The sequence below is a fragment of the Gorilla gorilla genome, chromosome 7, assembly GCF_029281585.2.
Source record: "Gorilla gorilla gorilla isolate KB3781 chromosome 7, NHGRI_mGorGor1-v2.1_pri, whole genome shotgun sequence".
NCBI lineage: Eukaryota > Metazoa > Chordata > Mammalia > Primates > Hominidae > Gorilla > Gorilla gorilla.
Genome location: NC_073231.2, coordinates 144507324 through 144526756, shown reverse-complemented (window position 1 = coordinate 144526756; position 19433 = coordinate 144507324). Strand labels below are relative to the sequence as shown.

The window sequence follows — 19433 nt, the reverse complement described above, 5'->3', positions numbered from 1 at the left end:
GATTTTTGCATCGATGTTCATCAGGGATATTGGTCTAAAATTCTCTTTTTTTGTTGTGTCTCTGCCAGGCTTTGGTACCAGGATGATGCTGGCCTCATAAAATGAATTAGGGAGGATTCCCTCTTTTTCTATTGATTGGAATAGTTTCAGAAAGAATGGTACCAGCTCCTCTTTGTACTTCTGGTAGAATTCGGCTGTGAATGCATCTGGTCCTGGACTGTTTTTGGTTGGTAGGCTATTAATTATTGCCTCAATTTCACAGCCTGTTATTGTTCTATTCAGGGATTCAGCTTCTTCCTGGTTTAGTATTGGGAGGGTGTATGTGTCGAGGAATTTATCCATTTCTTCTAGATTTTCTAGTTTATTTGTGTAGAGGTGTTTATAGTATTCTCTGATGGTAGTTTGTATTTCTGTGGGATCGGTGGTGATATCCCCTTTATCATTTTTTATTGCATCTATTTGATTCTCTCTGTTTTCTTCTTTATTAGTCTTGCTAGTGGTCTATCAATTTTTTTGATCTTTTCAAAAAACCAGCTTCTGGATTCATTGGTTTTTTGAAGGGTTTTTTGTGTCTCTATCTCCTTCAGTTCTGCTCTGACCTTAGTTATTTCTTGCCTTCTGCTAGCTTTTGAATGTGTTTGCTCTTGCTTCTCTAGTTCTTTTAATTGGGATGTTAGGGTGTCAATTTTAGATCTTTCCTACTTTCTCTTGTGGGCATTTAGTGCTATAAATTTCCCTCTATACACTGCTTTGAATGTGTCCCAGAGATTCTGGTATGTTGTGTCTCGTTCTCATTGGTTTCAAAGAACATCTTTATTTCTGCCTTCATTTTGTTATGTACCCAGTAGTCATTTAGGAGCAGGTTGTTCAGTTTCCTTGTAGTTGAGCAGTTTTGAGTGAGTTTCTTAATCCTGCATTCTAGTTTGATTGCACTGTGGTCTGAGAGACAGTTTGTTATAATTTCTGTTCTTTCACATTTGCTGAGGAGTGCTTTACTTCCAACTATGTGGCCAATTTTGGAATGCATGAGATGTGGTGCTGAGAAGAATGTATATTCTGTTGATTTGGGGTGGAGAGTTCTGTAGATGTCTATTAGGTCTGCTTGGCGCAGAGCTGAGTTCAAGTACTAGATAGCCTTTTTAACTTTCTGTCTCGTTGATCTGTCTAATGTTGACAGTGGGGCGTTAAAGTCAACCATTATTACTGTGTGGGAGTCTAAGTCTCTTTGTAGGTCTCTAAGGACTTGCTTTATGAATCTGGGTGCTCCTGTATTGGGTGCATATATATTTAGGATAGTTAGCTCTTCTTGTTGAATTGATCCCTCTACTATTATGTAATGGCCTTCTTTGTCTGTTTTGATCTTTGTTGGTTTAAAGTCCGTTTTGTTTTATCAGAAACTAGGATTGCAACCCCTGCTTTTTTTTGCTTTCCATTTGCTTTGTAGATCTTCCTGTGTCCCTTTGTTTTGAGCCTATGTGTGTCTCTGCATGTGAGATGGGTCTCCTGAATACAGCACACTTATGGGTCTTGACTCTTTATCCAACTTCCCAGTCTGTGTCTTTTAATTGGAGCATTTAGCCTATTTACATTTAAGGTTAATATTGTTATGTGTAAATTTGATCCTGTCATTTTGATGTTAGCTGGTTATTTTGCTCATTAGTTGATGCAGTTTCTTCCTAGCATGGATGGTGTTTGCAATTTGGCATGTTTTTGCAGTGGCTGGTACCGGTTATTCCTTTCCATGTTTAGTGCTTCCTTCGAGAGCTCTCGTAAGGCAGGCCTGGTGGTGACAAAATCTCTCAGCATTTGCTTGTCTGTAAAGGATTTTATTTCTCCTTCACTTATGAACCTTGGTTTGGCTGGATATGAAATTCTGGGTTGAAAATTCTTTTCTTTAAGAATGTTGAATATTGGCCCCTACTCTCTTCTGGCTTGTAGAGTTTCTGCTGAGAGATCCGCTGTTAGTCTGACGAGCTTCCCTTTGTGGTCACCCGACCTTTCCCTCTGGCTGCCCTTAACATTTTTTCCTTCATTTCAACTTTGGTGAATCTGACAATTATGTGTCTTGGAGTTGCTCTTCTCGAGGAGTATCTTTGTGGTGTTCTCTGTATTTCCTGAATTTGAACGTTGGCCTGCCTTGCTAAGTTGGGGAAGTTCTCCTGGATAATATCCTGAAGAGTGTTTTCCAACTTGGTTCCATTCTCCCTGTCACTTTCAGGTACACCACTCAGATGTAGATTTGGTCTTTTCACATAGTCCCATATTTCTTGGAGGCTTTGTTCATTTGTTTTTACTCTTTTTTTCTCTAAACTTCTCTTCTCGCTTCATTTCATTCATTTGATCTTCAATCATTGATACCCTTTCTTCCACTTGATTGAATCAGCTACTGAAGCTTGGGCATGCATCACATAGTTCTCGTGCCATGGTTTTCAGCTCCATCAGGTCATTTAAGGTCTTCTCTATGCTGTTTATTCTAGTTAGCCATTCGTCTAATCTTTTTTCAAGGTTTTTAGCTTCTTTGCAATGGGTTCGAACATCCTCCTTTAGCTCAGTGAAGTTTGTTATTACCAATTATCTGAAGCCTACTTCTATCAACTCATCAAAGTCATTCTCGATCCAGCTTTGTTCCATTGCTGGCGAGGAGCTGCATTCCTTTGGAGGAGGAGAGGCACTCGATTTTTAGAATTTTCAGCTTTTCTGCTCTGGTTTCTCCCCATCTTTGTGGTTTTATCTACCTTTGGTCTCTGATGATGGTGACGTACAGGTGGGGTTGGTGTGGATGTCCTTTCTATTTGTTAGTTTTCCTTCTAACAGTCAGGACCCTCAGCTGCAGGTCTGTTGAAGTTTTCTGGAGGTCCACTCCAGACGCTGTTTGCCTGGGTATCAGCAGCGGAGGCTGCAGAACAGCAAATATTGCAGAACAGCAAATGTTGCTGCCTGATCCTTCCTCTGGAAGCTTCATCTCAGAGGGGCACCTGGCTGTATGAGGTTTCAGTTGGCCCCTACTGGGAGGTGTCTCCCAGTTAGGCTACTTGGGGTTTAGGGACCCACTTGAGGAGGCAGTCTGTCTGCTCTTAGATCTCAAACTCCATGCTGGGAGAACCACTACTCTCTTCAAAGCTGTCAGACAGGGATGTTTAAGTCTTCAGAAGTTTCTGCTGCCTTTTGTTCGGCTATGCCGTTCCCCCAGAGGTGGAGTCTATAGAGGCAGGCAGGCCTCCTTAAGCTGTGGTTGGCTCCACCCAGTTCGAGCTTCCCGGCTGCTTTGTTTACCTACTCAAACGTCAGCAATGGCGGGCGCCCCTCTCCCAGCCTCGCTGCCGCCTTGCAGTTTGATCTCAGACTGCTGTGCTAGCAGTGAGCGAGGCTCTGTGGACGTGGGACCTTCTGAGCCAGGCGCGGGATATATTCTTCTGGTGTGCCGTTTGCTAAGACTGTTGGAAAAGCACAGTATTAGGGTGGGAGTGTCCCGATTTTCCAGTTACCATCTGTCACCGGTTCCCTTGGCTAGGAAAGGGAATTCCCCAACTCTTTGTGCCTCCTGGGTGAGGCGATGCCCTGCCCTGCTTTGGCTCATACTCCATGGGCTGCACACACTGTCCAACAAGCCCCAGTGAGATGAACCTGGTACCTCAGTTGGAATGCAGAAATCACCCATCTTCTGCATTACTCACACTGGGAGCTGTAGACTGGAGCTGTTCCTATTTGGCCATCTTGGATCCCCCCTCACTTTATTACCATTTACACAATAGAATAGTATATAGTGATATAAATGATCTACCACTACGCATATCAATATGGATACTTCTGAAAACAATGTTTTTATATGTCTGAAATAGTTTATAATTTGGAATGCACATATGTAATTATGTATGTATGTATCTATCAAGGTAGGTGCAGGGTGCACCTACCTGCACCCTGCAGAAGACAACACCTTCTGTTGTCTGGGGAAAATAGTATTAGCTGATCTGTTGCAGCATAAGCAGAGTTGGGAGGAAGATTAATGGTCATGGATTTTCCATTTCTCCATCTAGGGTGAAGCTGGTCCTGCAGGCCCTCCAGGGTTACCTGGAACTGTAAGTTACTCTGCTTCTAATTCTTTCTCCTCTGAATTCCTATATTGGGATTCATACTCCCCCTCCACCAACTGCCACTACTTAGTTTTAAGTATCTCCCCTATTGGAGTTTGCCAATAGCTAGGCCTATTCCTAGGTTCTACAAACCAAAAATATATACACTTCTCTAAGAACCATCCTATGCTTATTGATTTATTCAGCAAAAGCACAATTATTTATCAGAATGGGTGCTAGATACTGAGAATACATATCTGCCTGTCACATATGGGGAAACTGAGGTCCAGAGACAAGAAGCAGTTTGCCCAGCGTAAGACTGCACTACCATGACCCAGGAACTGGGCTTTATTCATTGGCCCTCTATATGTGTTAGGGTGGGCATGGTGAGTTGGTATTGAGTATCAGTAAGAGCGTGGGCTTTGAGGGCATGAAGACCTGGCTCCCAGCTCTGTCATTCACCAGCATTGTGGTCATAGTTATGGTCTAACAAAGTCAGTTTTCTCATCTGTTAGAAAATATTATACCCAGCTATCTTGTACATGTGGAGTGAAAGTTAATTGAAACTACAAAATATTTGGCAGAGTTTCTGGTGCATTATAAATATTAAAAATTTTAAAAATTGCCATTATTATTATTTATCTTACTCCCAAGAACTGTATAATGGGGGCACATTTTTCTTTTTCTTTTTTTTTTTTTCTATTTTAATGTTTCTTCCTCATCTTGAGATCCTCTGTTTTGACCAGCTGATTTCAGGGAAGTTTGCACATGGCTTCTTGGGCTGGCCCTGACCCTAAACATGTATCAGGAGTTGGCCAGTTACTAGCCCTTGCAGGGGATGCCAGGGGAGGAGAGAGCCTGTGCACTCAGAAATCCCATTTGTAGTGTGGCAAAGAATCTTACTCTGTGCTTTTCATCAAACCAAAATCATTATTCCACAGCTCTGTCTCCTCCCCAGCAATGCTCATCAAAATGAGACTCAGACATTCCATAAGGGTGTTGGAAGAAATTGGGATCACAACTTTAGAGTCGGAATTAGTCATATCAAATTTTTGTTTAAGGTTAATAACCTACAGCATTGGCAGGGGTGCAGGGCAGCAAGCAGTCTCATACCTTTTTGGTGGTAGAACAGATTGGACACACCTATTTGAGAAGTTACTTGGCAGTACCAATATGTCACAAAGTGCCTACCCCTAAGCTTAGATATTCCATGTCTAGGCATTTATCCTGCAGAAATATTTCTATGTGTGCATTTTTAAAAGCATGTATAAGGATGTACATTGTAGTATCACTTATGACAATCAAAAATTAGAACAGACCACATGATCATAAGCACAAAACTAAGTGAATCACAAAATATCTGTATCATGGAATTCTACAAATTAATATGCGTACAATATGTGTATGGTCTTGAAAAGATAGTGATACTCAAGTGGAACTAGGCAAATTAAGTAGAAAAAATCTATTAGTCAATCACTGCATATTGAAAGATAAGAACACAGGCTCCCCAGGCCACCTATGTGGACGCCAGTTCCTGTCCTGACATTCACTAGCAGCTTGAACTTCATTCTGTGGTTTACTTCTGTGTCCTCCAGTTTTCTTATCCATAAGGCAGGACAGAAACAGATAGTCCACCTCTTAGAGTTATTTTGAGACCACATGAGTGAAGGCCTCTCAATGGCTGTAAGTAATCATCTATAGTCGCCGTTACTATTTGTATAACTTGCACAAAGTTATATATTTCTAAACATTTATAATTGTGTGGAAATATATAGGAAACAGTTAAAAATATGGTAAACTGAAAAACAGTGCCTTCTGGAAAAGGGACAGGGGTTGGGGACATGGAGGGCAAGATATAGGAAGCTACTTTTTTCCATCTTTTTTTAACGTATGGTGGTTTAGGACCATTATCTATGATGTTTTTTGTCCATTTACTGCTTCTTTCGGGCCCCTGCTGGGACCCAGGCATCTGCATGGATCAGATCTGTCAGGGCTTGTAGCCTAGTGAAGAAGATAAACTAACCCTACAGTGGCAAAGATATAGCTACATTGCAAATTATAGTAAATGTGATCCAGGAAAAGAACAAGATGCATCAACAAGAATAACATGGGGACCCAAGTTGTATCTGCATGGTGGAGAGGGAAGAGGGATCCGTGAAGACACGACATTTAAAAGACACCTGCAGGTCTCCATATGACCTTAGTCATAGAAAGGGAGAGGAGAGTATGTTCCAGGCGAGGGGAACAGTATTTGCAAAAGCTTTGAAGCTGGAGAAAGCATGACACCTGAGAAGCCTTTTTTTTTTTTTTTTTTTTTTTGAGACGGAGTCTCGCTCTGTCGCCCAGGCTGGAGTGCAGTGGCGCGATCTGGGCTCACTGCAAGCTCCGCCTCCTGGGTTCACGCCATTCTCCTGCCTCAGCCTCCCGAATAGCTGGGACTACAGGCACCCGGCATCACGCCTAGCTAATTTTTTGTATTTTTTAGTAGAGACTGGGTTTCACCATCGTAGCCAGGACGGTCTCAATCTCCTGACCTCGTGATCCGCCCGCCTTGGCCTCCCAAGGTGCTGGGATTTCAGGCGTGAGCCACCGCGCCCGACCTAGCCTTAAACACAGCCTAGGTGGGGGTGGCCAGGCTGAAGGAGCCTGCAGGGGCCAGTCCGCCAGAGTCTTTGTAGCCTGGGCTCTGTCAAGCAGGGATTTCCCCTCCTCTCCTCCTCTCCCCAACCTTGTCTACTACGCACCTGCATCCCTGCCTGATGCCCAGTAGATGGCAGTAGTGAGAAGGAGACATTGTGACATGAATCCAGTGTCCTGGCAGAGCTCTTATGGACACCTGCAGGGAAGAATGTTTCTTTCCCATTTTACTGATGGGGACATAGAAGCTGAGGAGACATGTCCAAGGTCATACAGGGTTTGGAGCTCAGGTCTTGTGCCTCCAGGGCTCCGGAATCTAACCACTATGCATTTCTGCCTTAATAAATAAATAGCCAGGGATTTTAAAGAAAGATGTGAATCTAATTGTCAAAACTAATAATCGTTCCAGGAAGCTTTGGGGCTGTATTCTTTCACTTGTAAATCTCTCCAAGGCAGGTTTTAAAAATGAAACACTGGGTTCCTTGATGCCCATCTTTCTAATCTCTGCGGTTTCCTTTTCAGACATCCCTGTTCACACCACATCCACGGATGCCCGTAAGTAGCAGCGGTGCCTCGGGGTGCCCAGCGTGCCTCGGCCTGGAGGGCAATGTCCAGTGTGGCCTGGGAGCCTGGACTGGGTGGGGTGAGGACTCAGCCTCATCGCATTCATCACTGTCAGGGATCTGGGCTGCTGGGCTTGTCCTGAAAACAGGTGGAGAAAGGGCCTTGCAGGGAGCTGGCTCCAGGGTCAGGCAGGACATTCCAGGGGCCTAGAAGTCACCTCTCATAGCTAAGAGCAAAGGCCAGGCCTCTCTGGGAAAAGTTAATTCTTCAGTAACACAGAGAGTAGCTGGTGGTTTTGAGGAGAACAGAGTTATTTGAGATGCCAGAACATGAGAGTCAGAGAGAGGCAAAGGCGTTCCCCATGGATGCTGGCAGTGAAGGAGACCAGAGATAGGGGTGTCAAGAGGGGACCCCATTCTCAGGCTGTTCTGGGACTGGAACCTGAGATGTAGCCTGGGGTGTGCCAGATGGACAGAGAGTGATGCTGGCTACTTCCACACACAAAAACACTTGGCAGGAAATAAAGCTTCGCCCTGCAACATCTAGAAACCTTTTTCCTCTCTTTTCATGAATGGCTCTTCAGAAAATAGGTGTTTTCAGGATCTCTTATGCTGTTGGCTGAAGCCAGAAAACATGCCATTGTTTCTTTTGCTGCCGTCGATGCAGTTCTTCTGCTATTAGGGCTTGACCTGCGGGACAGCTGAGAGGCTGAGGTAGATGTCCATTTCAGCTGTTGCTATCTTCATTTATTCAATATTAAGTCGATTCCATTTTAAAAGCTTAAAAGAATCCTGCGTGTGATGCAAAAGAAGGAAGCAGGTAGAGAGACTGAGTCAGGTGCTAAAATTACTGCAGGAGAAGGAAGGATTTTGTGCTTGGGAAGCATAATGGGGAGATGGGGGCATCCTAGGGCAGCACAGACTTAGGGAGAAGTGGGTGAGAGGCGGCTGCAGGAAAGAGCAGGTGCACAGGGCTCTGGCTGTGAGCCTTTCCTGAAGGGAGAGAAGGCCCTGATGTTAAAGGAGCCCTCTTGTCACTGAGCTGTCAACCACTAGAGGGCACTGCCTCACTGCCCACCTGTCCTTGAAAATGTTCCTTGTTTCTTCGCTGAGACCTAGTTTTCTCAATTACAAAATTGGGACAATAAAAATACACTTTCAGGATTAAATGCAAATAACAGGATTTTTGCACTTTACATAAAACATTTAGAACTCTGCTCTGCTCTGGCAGAGACAGGCACTCACTGCATGAGGACACAGCACCTCCCTCACCTGCAGGGCGGGTACTCACTGCATGAGGACACAGCACCTCTCTCACCTGCAGGGCGGGTACTCACTGCATGAGGAACACAGCACGTCTTTCACCTGCAGGGCAGCACTGACTGCATGAGGATGCAGCACCTCCCTCACCTGTAGGGCTGTCGCTCACTGCATGAGGAACTCCCTTACCTTACTGCCACCCTGTCTTCTCACCTGCTCTCCCAGAGAGGGGCTTGGAAGGACAGAGCACCCCATGCAGCAGCTCAGCTCCGGGCGTTTTCCTGGCACTGCTGCAACCAAGCCTCCTAACAGCCTTGAGGGAGTGGCACCTGTGTCCATCTTACAGGTGATGGTCCTGCAGCTCAGAGGTGCTAGGGAACTTGCCAAGAAGGCCCTACCGGTGAGATAGGAATTAGGGGCTAGTGTGTCAGCCATAGCGCACTGGATGGAGCGTCTGTACCGCTGTTGCTTCAGTTCCAGCTGGCTGTCCTGTGCAAGGGGCTTCCCATCACACTGCCTGTCCCTTCCACTGGTCGCCTGCCTTTCCTGGACCACCTCCATGTATTGCCTCCCCCTGCCCCTGACATCTGTGGGCCTCCCTCCCTCAGGTCCACCCTGAGCCCCTCAGGATTGAGACAAGCCTACAAGTCCAGCCTCTCCTTAAAGGAATTGCTTTGTAAAAAGACAATTTCCAGAGCATTCCACTGGGAAGGCACATGAGGGGCCTGTGCCGCCCTCCCCTTTGAGTTCCAGCACTGACATCCTTCCTGCAGGCTCTGCATTGCTGTGGGAGCCTGGGAGCCAGGAAACCACTCTCAGATGCAAACAAGGAAATTATATCTATGGAAAAAAAAAGTTTCATTGTGGGCAATTGCCTGAGTCTCCCCAGGACTGGCTTCGTCGCCATGGCAACCCATGTTTGTATTGATGGATTTGGAAAGTGTTATTCTGTTTGACTTCTCCCTGCTCTGCTCAGGCACATGCCTTTGAGCCCCTGCAGTGCATGAAGAGGCTGGGGAGAGAGCAATTTAGAGGGGTGTTAAGGTCTGCTGCATAATGAATGAAGAGAATGGAAAGGAGAAGAGGAGGTGGAGGGAGAAGCCCGACTCATTTTGTCACCCTCTCTGGGACTGAGGAGGCTCCTGGGGATGGCTGGTGGCTGCACCTGATGAGGTGACAGGGTGATGGTGGTTTGCAGAGGACAGAGCAGGCTGTTTGATGGTGTGCATATCCCTGGGGTCTGCAGATGTCAGAACCTTTGCTGGAGGAAGGTGGGACAGGCAGCTTGGTGCTTGGGGAAGTTACAGTGGAGAACTCAAGCAGGGTTTTGTAACTGGAGGCTCATCAGTTGTTCCAAAGCAGTTATCTTAGGAAGGCTCTGTCCAATTGGCCTGATTCTACCCCCTCACCCTGCTAAGGAGGCTTCCAGGATGCCCAGGCAATGACCAGAGCCTGCAGAGATGATCATGCGTCCCAGAGATGGTGTTTAACTTGGCTGAGGTCACCAGGGAGCAGTGGGGAGGAGACGGAAGCCAGCCAAACTTATGCATTCAACAGCTGCTGACAGAGCCCTTCCAGGGGGCCCCTGGAGGGAAGGTGCTGCCTCCTGACTCCTAGGCTCCGGGGCAGGAATGTCTTGAGCACCTTGAGTCCTTCTCTGGCCCGTTCTGACCCTCCGTAGGTCCTCACTTTGTCTTCCTGCCACTGCAGTCCCATTCACCAACACTGGAAGAAGACTGTGCAAACGTCTTCCCTGTGTGTCTCCTGAAACAATCCCATAAGCCCTTTTGTCTTTACGAATTGTGTTGCCAGTGACTGGAGGACCAGAAAAAGACTTGCAAATCCCAGCCATGGGTAGTTTTCTAGGAGGAAAACATGCTAGAAATAATGGTATTATTGTCCGTGGTGAATGGGGCTAGACATGTCTCCTTCTGAGCTCAATGGCAATGGAGATTCTAGGCAGAGGAATGAGCTGGCATCTGTTGAAACCTCCTCTGTGTTGGGCACTGTGAAACACTTTGCAAACGCAATCTCACTGAATCCAGGTCACAGCTCTACGAGGTAGACTATGTCGGTTCCATGCAATAGGTGATGCTGAGTGAGGAAGACAGCCGCAGGCCATGCAGTTTCCAACTGCCGTATCAGAGAGAGGCTTGGGAAGGGAGGGCAGGTAGAAACCATGGCTGCAAGGCCTCTAACATTTGCAGAGGCATAGAGAGAGAAAGTAGCATGAAACCCTTAGTAGATACTGTCTTTCTATGCTGATTTCTCCACCAAGTAAAGGTTAGAACTAGCCAACTTCAGGTTCTCTAATGTAGACATTAGACTCTTTCTTCCAGATGCATCCAGGGTCCTCCCTTCATCTCCTGCTCTCTAAAGCCATATCTTGCAAACACCCCATCCATGCAGGACTCCCTTCTACACCCAAGGCAGATGCTCATCCCAGCTCTCCTTGGGCTTATCTGTGGCAGGGGAGCCCGATGTCCCCCTAAGCAGGCTGTGGGGATTTGGGACAGTAGCAGGTTCTGCTCCTTGAGAAGGGCTGCATACTGCCTTTCTGGGTACATGTGCTCTGGTTGTTATCTGCCATCCTGGAGAACTCTGCAAACCCGTGCTGTTTCTCTTTGATGTCTTGCCTCTGCTGCACCTTCTCTGTACCATTGACCTTCACCCTGTGTGGAAAGGGGACCACCTCTTTATTTTGCAGATATGGAAACTGCAAAGGTCATATGGGGTCAGTATGGGTAACTACTTTGCCCAAGTTTATATGGCCAATAAGTTAGAGGGCCAGGGCTCCCAAGACAGGCTGTATGGGTCTGAGGCTGAGACTGTGTCCTCACTGGTCCACTGGCCCCACTTCTCTCCTGCACAGTGGCCCTTCAGCTGTGGAAAGATACGCCCTTGAGCCCTTGGAAAGCTGTCCTCACTGTAGTCCCCCATCTGCTCATCTTCTCCTTGTTCCATATGAATTGCAGGCTGAGGATCACATGTCCCTTCAACCCTCCTGGGAGATGTGTTGGGCACCCTGGATGTGGCTCCCTGGAAGTGAGCCTGCCCCATCTTGGATCATTCCATACTGGGCCCACCCAGGGTACTGCCTCTCCAGCCTGTGTCTCATCCTTTCTTCAGCAAAAGTTAGACACACCATTCTGACCATCCAGATTCTAGGGTTCAACCCCCAGTCTGTCCCCAAAGGTCTGGGTTCCTTTAGTTAAGCACCCCTCCCCAGCTTCTCTATCTAGAAAGGGGTTGGAGCTGGGCACGATGGTGAGGACCTGTAGTTCCAGGAAGCAGGTACACAGGAGGCTGTGCAGGGAGGATCGCTTGAGCCCAGGATTTCAAGAAAGGTCTGGGCAGTATAATGAGACCCCATCTCTACTAGAAAGAGAGAGAGGAAGGGAGGGAGAGAGAGAAAGAGAGGGAGAAAAAATAGTGTTTAGGCCAGGGGCCTTTAAAGACCCTTCCTCCTCTCAAAACTCTTTCCATCATCATTCACTGATGATCTACCACATACCAGGCTCTGAGCTGGAGGGGACATGAATCAAACCACACAACTAAGTGTAAAACTGCGGCCATAACAGGGCTCAGGAGGAGAAAGGCACAGTACACTGACCTGCTGTAACAGGAGGGTTGGGCCCATTTTGGGGTTCAGCTTCCCAGAAGAAGTGATTCCTGACCTGAAAGATGAGTCAGAATCAGTCCTGGGGAGTAGGAGGGAAGAACCCCCAGGCAGAGGGAACAGCCTTTGGGGGTGGGGACCTATCAGGTGATACACAGGACTGGAGGTGGCCTGTGTGTCTGGAGCTGGGGACATGTACCCTGTGACGAGGGGCAGTTCTCCCTGAAGTCCACTCTACCCTATGCTTCTCACCAATAGGGAGAACAAGGGCCCAAAGGAGAGAAGGGCGATCCAGGCCTTCCTGGGGAACCGGTGAGTCTCTTGTGTCCCCTTCCCCCGCAGGGCTGGTTACCTGGAGACCCGGACTCCAAAGGCTGACCAGCTCTAGATCTGCACCGTGCATTCCACACCCAGGAGCCACACTGAATGGAAGGCAGCCCTTTCTTCTCCTCAGGACGCTAGCTACGTCCCCTCCTTGGATCTCAAATTATACCCATTGCAACATCCCCGCCCCACCCGCCCATCTGCTCAGAACCAGGAGGATGAGCTGGTTCATGGCAACTTGTGTGCTTACAGGGACTGCAGGGCCATCCTGGAGAACTGGGGCCTCGGGGACCCGCTGGACCACCGGTAAGAAAACCATCCCTTCCCCTGCTGGCTCAGAGACTTGGAGATCCCAGCCACACTCTCTCGCTCCAGGCCACCCTCCCCAGTTCTCTCCCCTGGCATTTTGGGAGTAGACGCTGGGCAGAGCAGCCCCAATGTGCTGCAGAGGCTGAGTGGCCCTCACTAAATGCCCCAGACACAGCCATGGGGACAGGCCCCACCTCTGTACCCCTGGATGTCCCTATTCTGTCATTAAAGGGTTGGCGTAGGTGAGCTCCAGGTTTCTGCCATGCTCTCCCTTCTCCTGCTCAGCGGGATCTGGAGAGCAAGGGCCTCTGCACATAGGGGGCACCTTGGTTCCCAGAGGATTTGCAGAACAGGAAATGGATCCCAGCCATGGAGTGGCAATGCTGGTTTAAGTGACACCTGGTACATGTTAGTGCTTTGATTTTGTCATTTTGCTTGGTGTTCGCCTCTGCACTGGATCTTGGTTCTCTGGGAGACTCTGTGCTATGGTAGGAGATCCTGCTGGGGTGACTGGGGACCCTGCCTGGCTGTGTGAGCCCCTCTGAGCGACATTTCTACAGAGGGTCGGTGCTGACCCCTATACCCTGGGTCGGTGGTGAGGATGGAATTAAATTGCGATATGACCATCTCCAACAGAGGGCCAGGAAGTAGTGATTTTCTTCACCTTTTAGACAGTGCTCCCGGGCCCCTTCAGTTTGGAATAATGCTTCTGATGAGCACGGTATTCCCGAGACCTCCCTGCTGTGAGGGGAAACAGCATCACTGAGGGTGTCTTACCCCCGCCCCTCTTTTATTTCCTGTTTAGGGTGCCAAGGGACAGGAAGGTGCACATGGGGCTCCTGGAGCAGCTGGAAACCCTGTGAGTCCCTGTGATCGGCCTGCCTCGTGGGGGAGCCCCGGAGGGAGGCCCCGCCCAGTGTCTGCTCTGCTCTATGGCTCACAGCTCTGGGCTAGCTAGGAGGACGTGGCCCAGAAGGTTCACCCACACTTGAGTGGTTGGTTGGAGTCAGCACGGAGAGAGGTTCTGGCCTCCACCACCTTCGTAGCATTTCTTGACTTTGTCCACATGCCCAGCGAATGAAAGAAATCTTTTTCTATGCACATGTGGATGAGACACACACAGACCTCCCCTCCCAGGTGAGGTTGTTACTCCAAGAAGGGTGCTTACATGCACAACCACGTACACGTACTCTACAAACCAGAGAACACACATCCTATAATACATGCATGCACACATGTACACACACACACACACAGCCCCGAACACACAGATGCAGCCAGGAAAACACACAGACATCTCTATGCACACTTCTCAGCTGCTCCTGGCTCACCCATCCTTGGGGCCAGATCCAGGGTGTATTTGATCCCCGTGGGGCTGGCACTTGTTCCTGGAGCTGACTGGGGCTCTGTCTCATGGTGCGGAGCCAGAGAGCTCAGGCTGGACTGTGGAGCTGGTGGGAGGCAGGACGGGCTGACTCATCCCTGGGTCTCTGGGGAGCGGTGGCAGCAAGAGGAGCAGCAGCAGCACACGTCCGGTCTGCTCCTAGCACCACTGCCGGGTGCCCTGTACCAGCTAGAGGGTGCTGATATGGCCAGGCCACCATGCGTATGGTCAGGTCGGAACTGGGTCTGCCAAGGTAGTGACCAGTGTGGATGCCACAGCGGGGACAGACGGCAGCTCCTCCCTGCTTGTGGAGAGAGCCCTGGTTCCAGCCCGCCCTGGAGGGGAATGGAAGCAGAGTGTAGGCAAGGAGGAGGCTGGGAGTGTTTTTCCATGAGTCCTTACCCTGGAGATGCACAAAACCCAGGGACAGTGGGGAACGAGGCCTGGAGGAAACATGGGCAGCCTCGAGGGCCGTGAGAGTTCCCTGGTTCCCCGCGCCCATAATGTTGACCCACCTGCAATGTCCTCACCCACGTCTCCTTTCGTGGATCATTGCCCAGCCGTCAAGTTCTAGTTCAAATCCACTTCTTACCTGATTTTCCAGTCAAAGCCAACACACACACACACCCCCACAAACATGCACACACACATGTGCACACACACACCTCCACAAACATGCACGCACACACACACCTCCACAAACATGCACACACGCACGCACACATCTCCACAAATATGCACGCATGCAGGCGTGCACACTCACCTCCAGAAACATACACGCATGCACACACACACACACCTCCACAAACATGCACACACTCAACGCGCATGCACACACACACCTCCACAAACATGCACACATGCACGCGTATGCACGCACACACATCTCCACAAACATGCACACACGCACACACACATATCTCCACAAACATGCACTCACGCAGGCGTGCACACACACCTCCACAAACATACGCGCATGTGCACGTACACACACACCTCCACAAACATGCACACACGCACGCACATGCACACACACACTTCCACAAACATGCACACACGCACACATACACACACCTCCACAAACATGCACACATGCACGCACACATACATCCACAAACATGCACACATGCACACACACGTCCACAAACATGCACACACGCACACACATATACACGTCCACAAACATGCACACATGTGCACACATACACACGTCCACAAACATACACACACACGTGCACACATACACTCCCACAAACATGCACACATGCATGTGCACACATACACACACCTCCACACATACACCTCCACAAACATGCACACACGTACATACACCTCCACAAACATGCACACACACGTACACATATACACACCTCCACAAATATGCACACACACGTACACACACACCTCCACAAACATGCACACACGCACTTGCACACATACACCTCCACAAACATGCACACACGCACGCACACACACCCCTTCACAAATGCATGCGTACACCTCCACAAACATGCACACACGGACGTACACACATGCACCTTCACAAACATGCACACACGGACGTGCACACATACACACACCTCCACAAACATGCACACATGCACGTGCATACACACACCTCCACAAACATGCACACACACACATACATGTCCACAAACATGCACACACGCACGTGCACACATACACACACATATGCAACTGAGATCTGAACCATTCCATTTTCAATGTTTCCTTTTCCTCATGCACTTAGGATAAGGCCAAACCTCACCTGAGATCCTCTTCTGTGGTTAGGTCCCAGCCCTTCTCTGCCCACACCCAGGCTCCTTCACACCCCTGTGCCTTAGCTCTAAGGAACTTCCAGAGTCCTCCTGCCCTCCTGCCTCTCACCTCTGTGCCAGAAGCCCACTCACCTGAGGCTTGGTGCTTGGGACACCACGGCCCTCCTGGGATGAGGTTCACGTCTGCAGGGGCTGTCAGGTCAGCAGCAGTTCCAGCACATCACGGTGAATTGAGTATGAGGCAGGTTTGCAGAGAGAGTTGGGGCAACTACTTCTAATCAATGCGTTTGGCCTTTCTAAACTTCTGTCTCTGAACAGGGTGCTCCTGGACATGTCGGTCCCCCCGGTCCCAGTGGCCCTCCAGGAAGTGTGGTGAGTAATTGGGAGAGGGCATATGCACGGCCCAGCCACCAAGCTAGTTAATGTATCTTCCCCAAAAGCCAGAGGCGTAGGATACATGGGAGTAAGGGGAGGATCCTTACTCCCATTTTCCAGATGGAGACACTGCTGTCCGGACATAGACCACCCAGAAAGTTCACACACCTGAGCCCTAGGCAACTCGCCAGCTATCCAGAGGGTAAATGCAGCTGTCGGCATCTGCAGAAAGTCTGTACATTTCACTGGTGTTGGAATCAACACCCTAGTTTGCTTCAGAAGAAAGAAAATGAACCTAAAGAAGTCAAAGATCCCCTGACGGCTATTGGGAGACCTGGATTCGAATCCAGTTCTTTTATTAATTGACGTGACCATCTTGGCAAGCCCCTCCTTGAGGTCTCGGCTAGTTCATCTGCAAAATGGAGACAATAGCTTGGCTGCTTCACCTTTAGGGTTGCATCTTTTTTGGCCTGATGAGATTCTGCCTTTTCCATGTCGAGGCCCAAGGTGTCCGCTAAAGGACCAGCTTTAAGATTCACCATAAACACCAATTTAGACTTGAACATTGTTCAGCAAAACACTCCATGACGTCTAGTCAAGGGCAACAAAGCATTTTTCCCCTACAATAGATTTAGGTCAGTCTTGTTTCTTCATCAAGCCTTTATAGGTAATAAGCATAGTAGCTTAGAGGACTGAGCCTTTATACATGCTAGGCATGGTACTAAGCACATTACATGTGTTCATTCATTTACTCCGCACAGCAACCCTGCTGGAGGAATATGTGTTCATTCATTTAATCCACACAGCAACCCTGCTGGAGGAATATTATTATTTTACATGGAGGCTTCCTGCAGCCCAGCCTGCATTCTTCTGGCTGGGGGTCTTCTCTGGCCTCTAGATAGTATGTTGTTGGGCCACGTGATGGGTGGCCAGCAGCACCACCAGCAGAATAGCTCAGATCGCTTGTCCTCAGCTGTCGTCACTCTGAAGGTATATCCTGTGCAGGATCCCAGAGTCACAGCAGGACAGAGTTCCAGTGGCCAGCAAGTGTATTTCTTGCTGCCTGTTCTCCCATGCTTTATTTATTTTTATTTTTTGAGGTGGAGTTTAGCTTTGTCACCCAGGCTGGGGTGCAGTGGCATGATCTTGGCTCACTACAACCTCCGCCTTCTGGGTTCAAGTGATTCTCCTGCCTCAGCTTCCCAAGTAGCTGGATTACAGGGGCATGCCTCCATGCCCAGCTAATTTTTGTATTTTAGTGGAGGTTGGGGTTTCACCATGTTGACCAGGCTGGTCTTGAACTCCTGATCTCAAGTGATCCGTCCGCCTTGGCCTCACAGAGTGCTGGGATTACAGGCATGAGTGTTCTCCCCTTTTTGCTTCTCTGTTTCCCTACTATTGCATCCATGGGACACTTGCACTTAGACCATGTCTCAAAGTCAACCTTTGGGGGACTCCAAAGACACTGTTGGAGCAGATGCCCCAATGCTAAGGCTGGGTTCTTAAGGCCATCCTCATCTTCCCAGAGTGTTCACTGTACCAGGCCATGCCTTCTGATAGTTCACAGCCCAGAGCAGGCGGCAAAGCTTCCAGCAGACCATGCCTGCTGTTAAGAGCTCTGATGTGCACTGTTACAAGGCCAGGCCCCCCGGGAGAGCAGCAGTCATGGGCAGGGAGGAGGTGGAGCTTTGGGGAATTTAAATAAAGGATGGGAATTGGGTGGGAGCTGTAGTCGTTGACCTCAGTGGGACCTGATGATTCTTCCCTGGGGGTCACGAGCCACCAAGAGTGACCAGTCATCTTTAAATTCACCACGTCTGTAATCTTCCTTTCCACAGGGTGCTCCTGGCCTCAGAGGCCCCCCTGGGAAAGATGGGGAGCGTGGTGAGAAGGTAAGACCAGTATGATCTCTCAGCACACAAGCGAATATCCTTAACTTCTTACAGGCACTGAAGGAGCAGCTCACTCTGCTGGGGCCTGGTTTAGGAATCAGCAATCAGAAGGGGTTTACTAAGTAGGAGGGAGAGGAACACCGTGCCGTCCCAGTGGCTCATTTATTCCTCACAACAGACCTGAGAATCAGACAAGTGCCCATTCGACAGATGTGGAGACTGAGGCTCTGTGAAGTTAATTAGTTTGCCCTGTGTCTCATAGCAAATGAGCTACAGAGCTAGGTCTGTCTGACTCCAAATCCTGTTTTCTCTCGATTCAGTGCACCAACTTATCCATTCTACACCTATGCTCACACACGTAAACCTTCCAAAACTATGAGATTTTTTTTCTTGAGACAGGGTCTCACTCTGCCACTGAGGCTGGAGTGCAGTGGTGTGATTTCCACTCACTACAACCTCTGCCTCCCGGGTTCAAGCAATTCTCATGCCTCAGCCTCCTGAGTAGCTGGGATTACAGGTGTGCACCACCATGCCTGGCTAATTTTTGTATTTTTTGCAGAGACGGGGTTTTACCATGTTGCTCAGGCTGGTCTCAAACTCCTGGACTCAAGTGATCCACCCGCCTTGGCCTCCCAAAGTGCTGGGATTACAGGTGTGAGCCACTGAACCCAGCCTGAGATTTTAATTATTAATAAGAGAGACACATGTTCCCATGCCAATTTAAAAAAAAAAAAACCCAGAGGCCAAGGAGGAGAATCTACACCCTTTTAAATTCCATTCTGCATTTCTCTGACATAGCACCTTAGGAAATGTCTCTGAGGTTAATTGGTGACACTGAGCCAGGGCTCAGGAAATCAGACGTACTCATTTGAATGGTTCAGCGTTTGGACCTGAGTCAAATGCCAGCTCTCTTGCCCTAGATGCATTGATATAAGCTAGGGTGACAAAAGTGCTTCTCAACAGGGGTTTTTTACCCAGGGAGATATTTTTTCTTGTCACCACTAAGGGGAGTAACTGCTCCTGGCATCAGTGGGTAGAGACCAGAGAACCTGCTAAAAACCTCACAGCACATAAGACATTCCCCTTATAAGAATGATCCTCCCTGAAGGTCAATAGTGCCAAGGTTGAGAAACCTGATCTAAATAAAGCGCACTTTCTTTGAACCTGGATTTTCTCATCTGTAAAATGAGAGTGATGCCGCATTGATCTAGGTTGTGAGGAT

The 19433-nt window shown here is 48.6% G+C and overlaps 1 protein-coding gene across 1 annotated transcript in view; it reads left to right on the top strand.

Annotated features, from left to right (window-relative positions):
• COL22A1 (collagen type XXII alpha 1 chain) overlaps positions 1–19433 on the top strand; it is a 325869-nt gene that overhangs the window by 206879 nt on the left and 99557 nt on the right. Inside the window, exons 31-37 of the mRNA XM_055348666.2 lie at positions 4035–4076; positions 7230–7262; positions 12408–12461; positions 12726–12779; positions 13588–13641; positions 16263–16316; positions 18158–18211. Of these exons, the coding sequence (XP_055204641.2) occupies positions 4035–4076; positions 7230–7262; positions 12408–12461; positions 12726–12779; positions 13588–13641; positions 16263–16316; positions 18158–18211 (345 nt within the window). The remainder of the gene's footprint in view (positions 1–4034; positions 4077–7229; positions 7263–12407; positions 12462–12725; positions 12780–13587; positions 13642–16262; positions 16317–18157; positions 18212–19433) is intronic.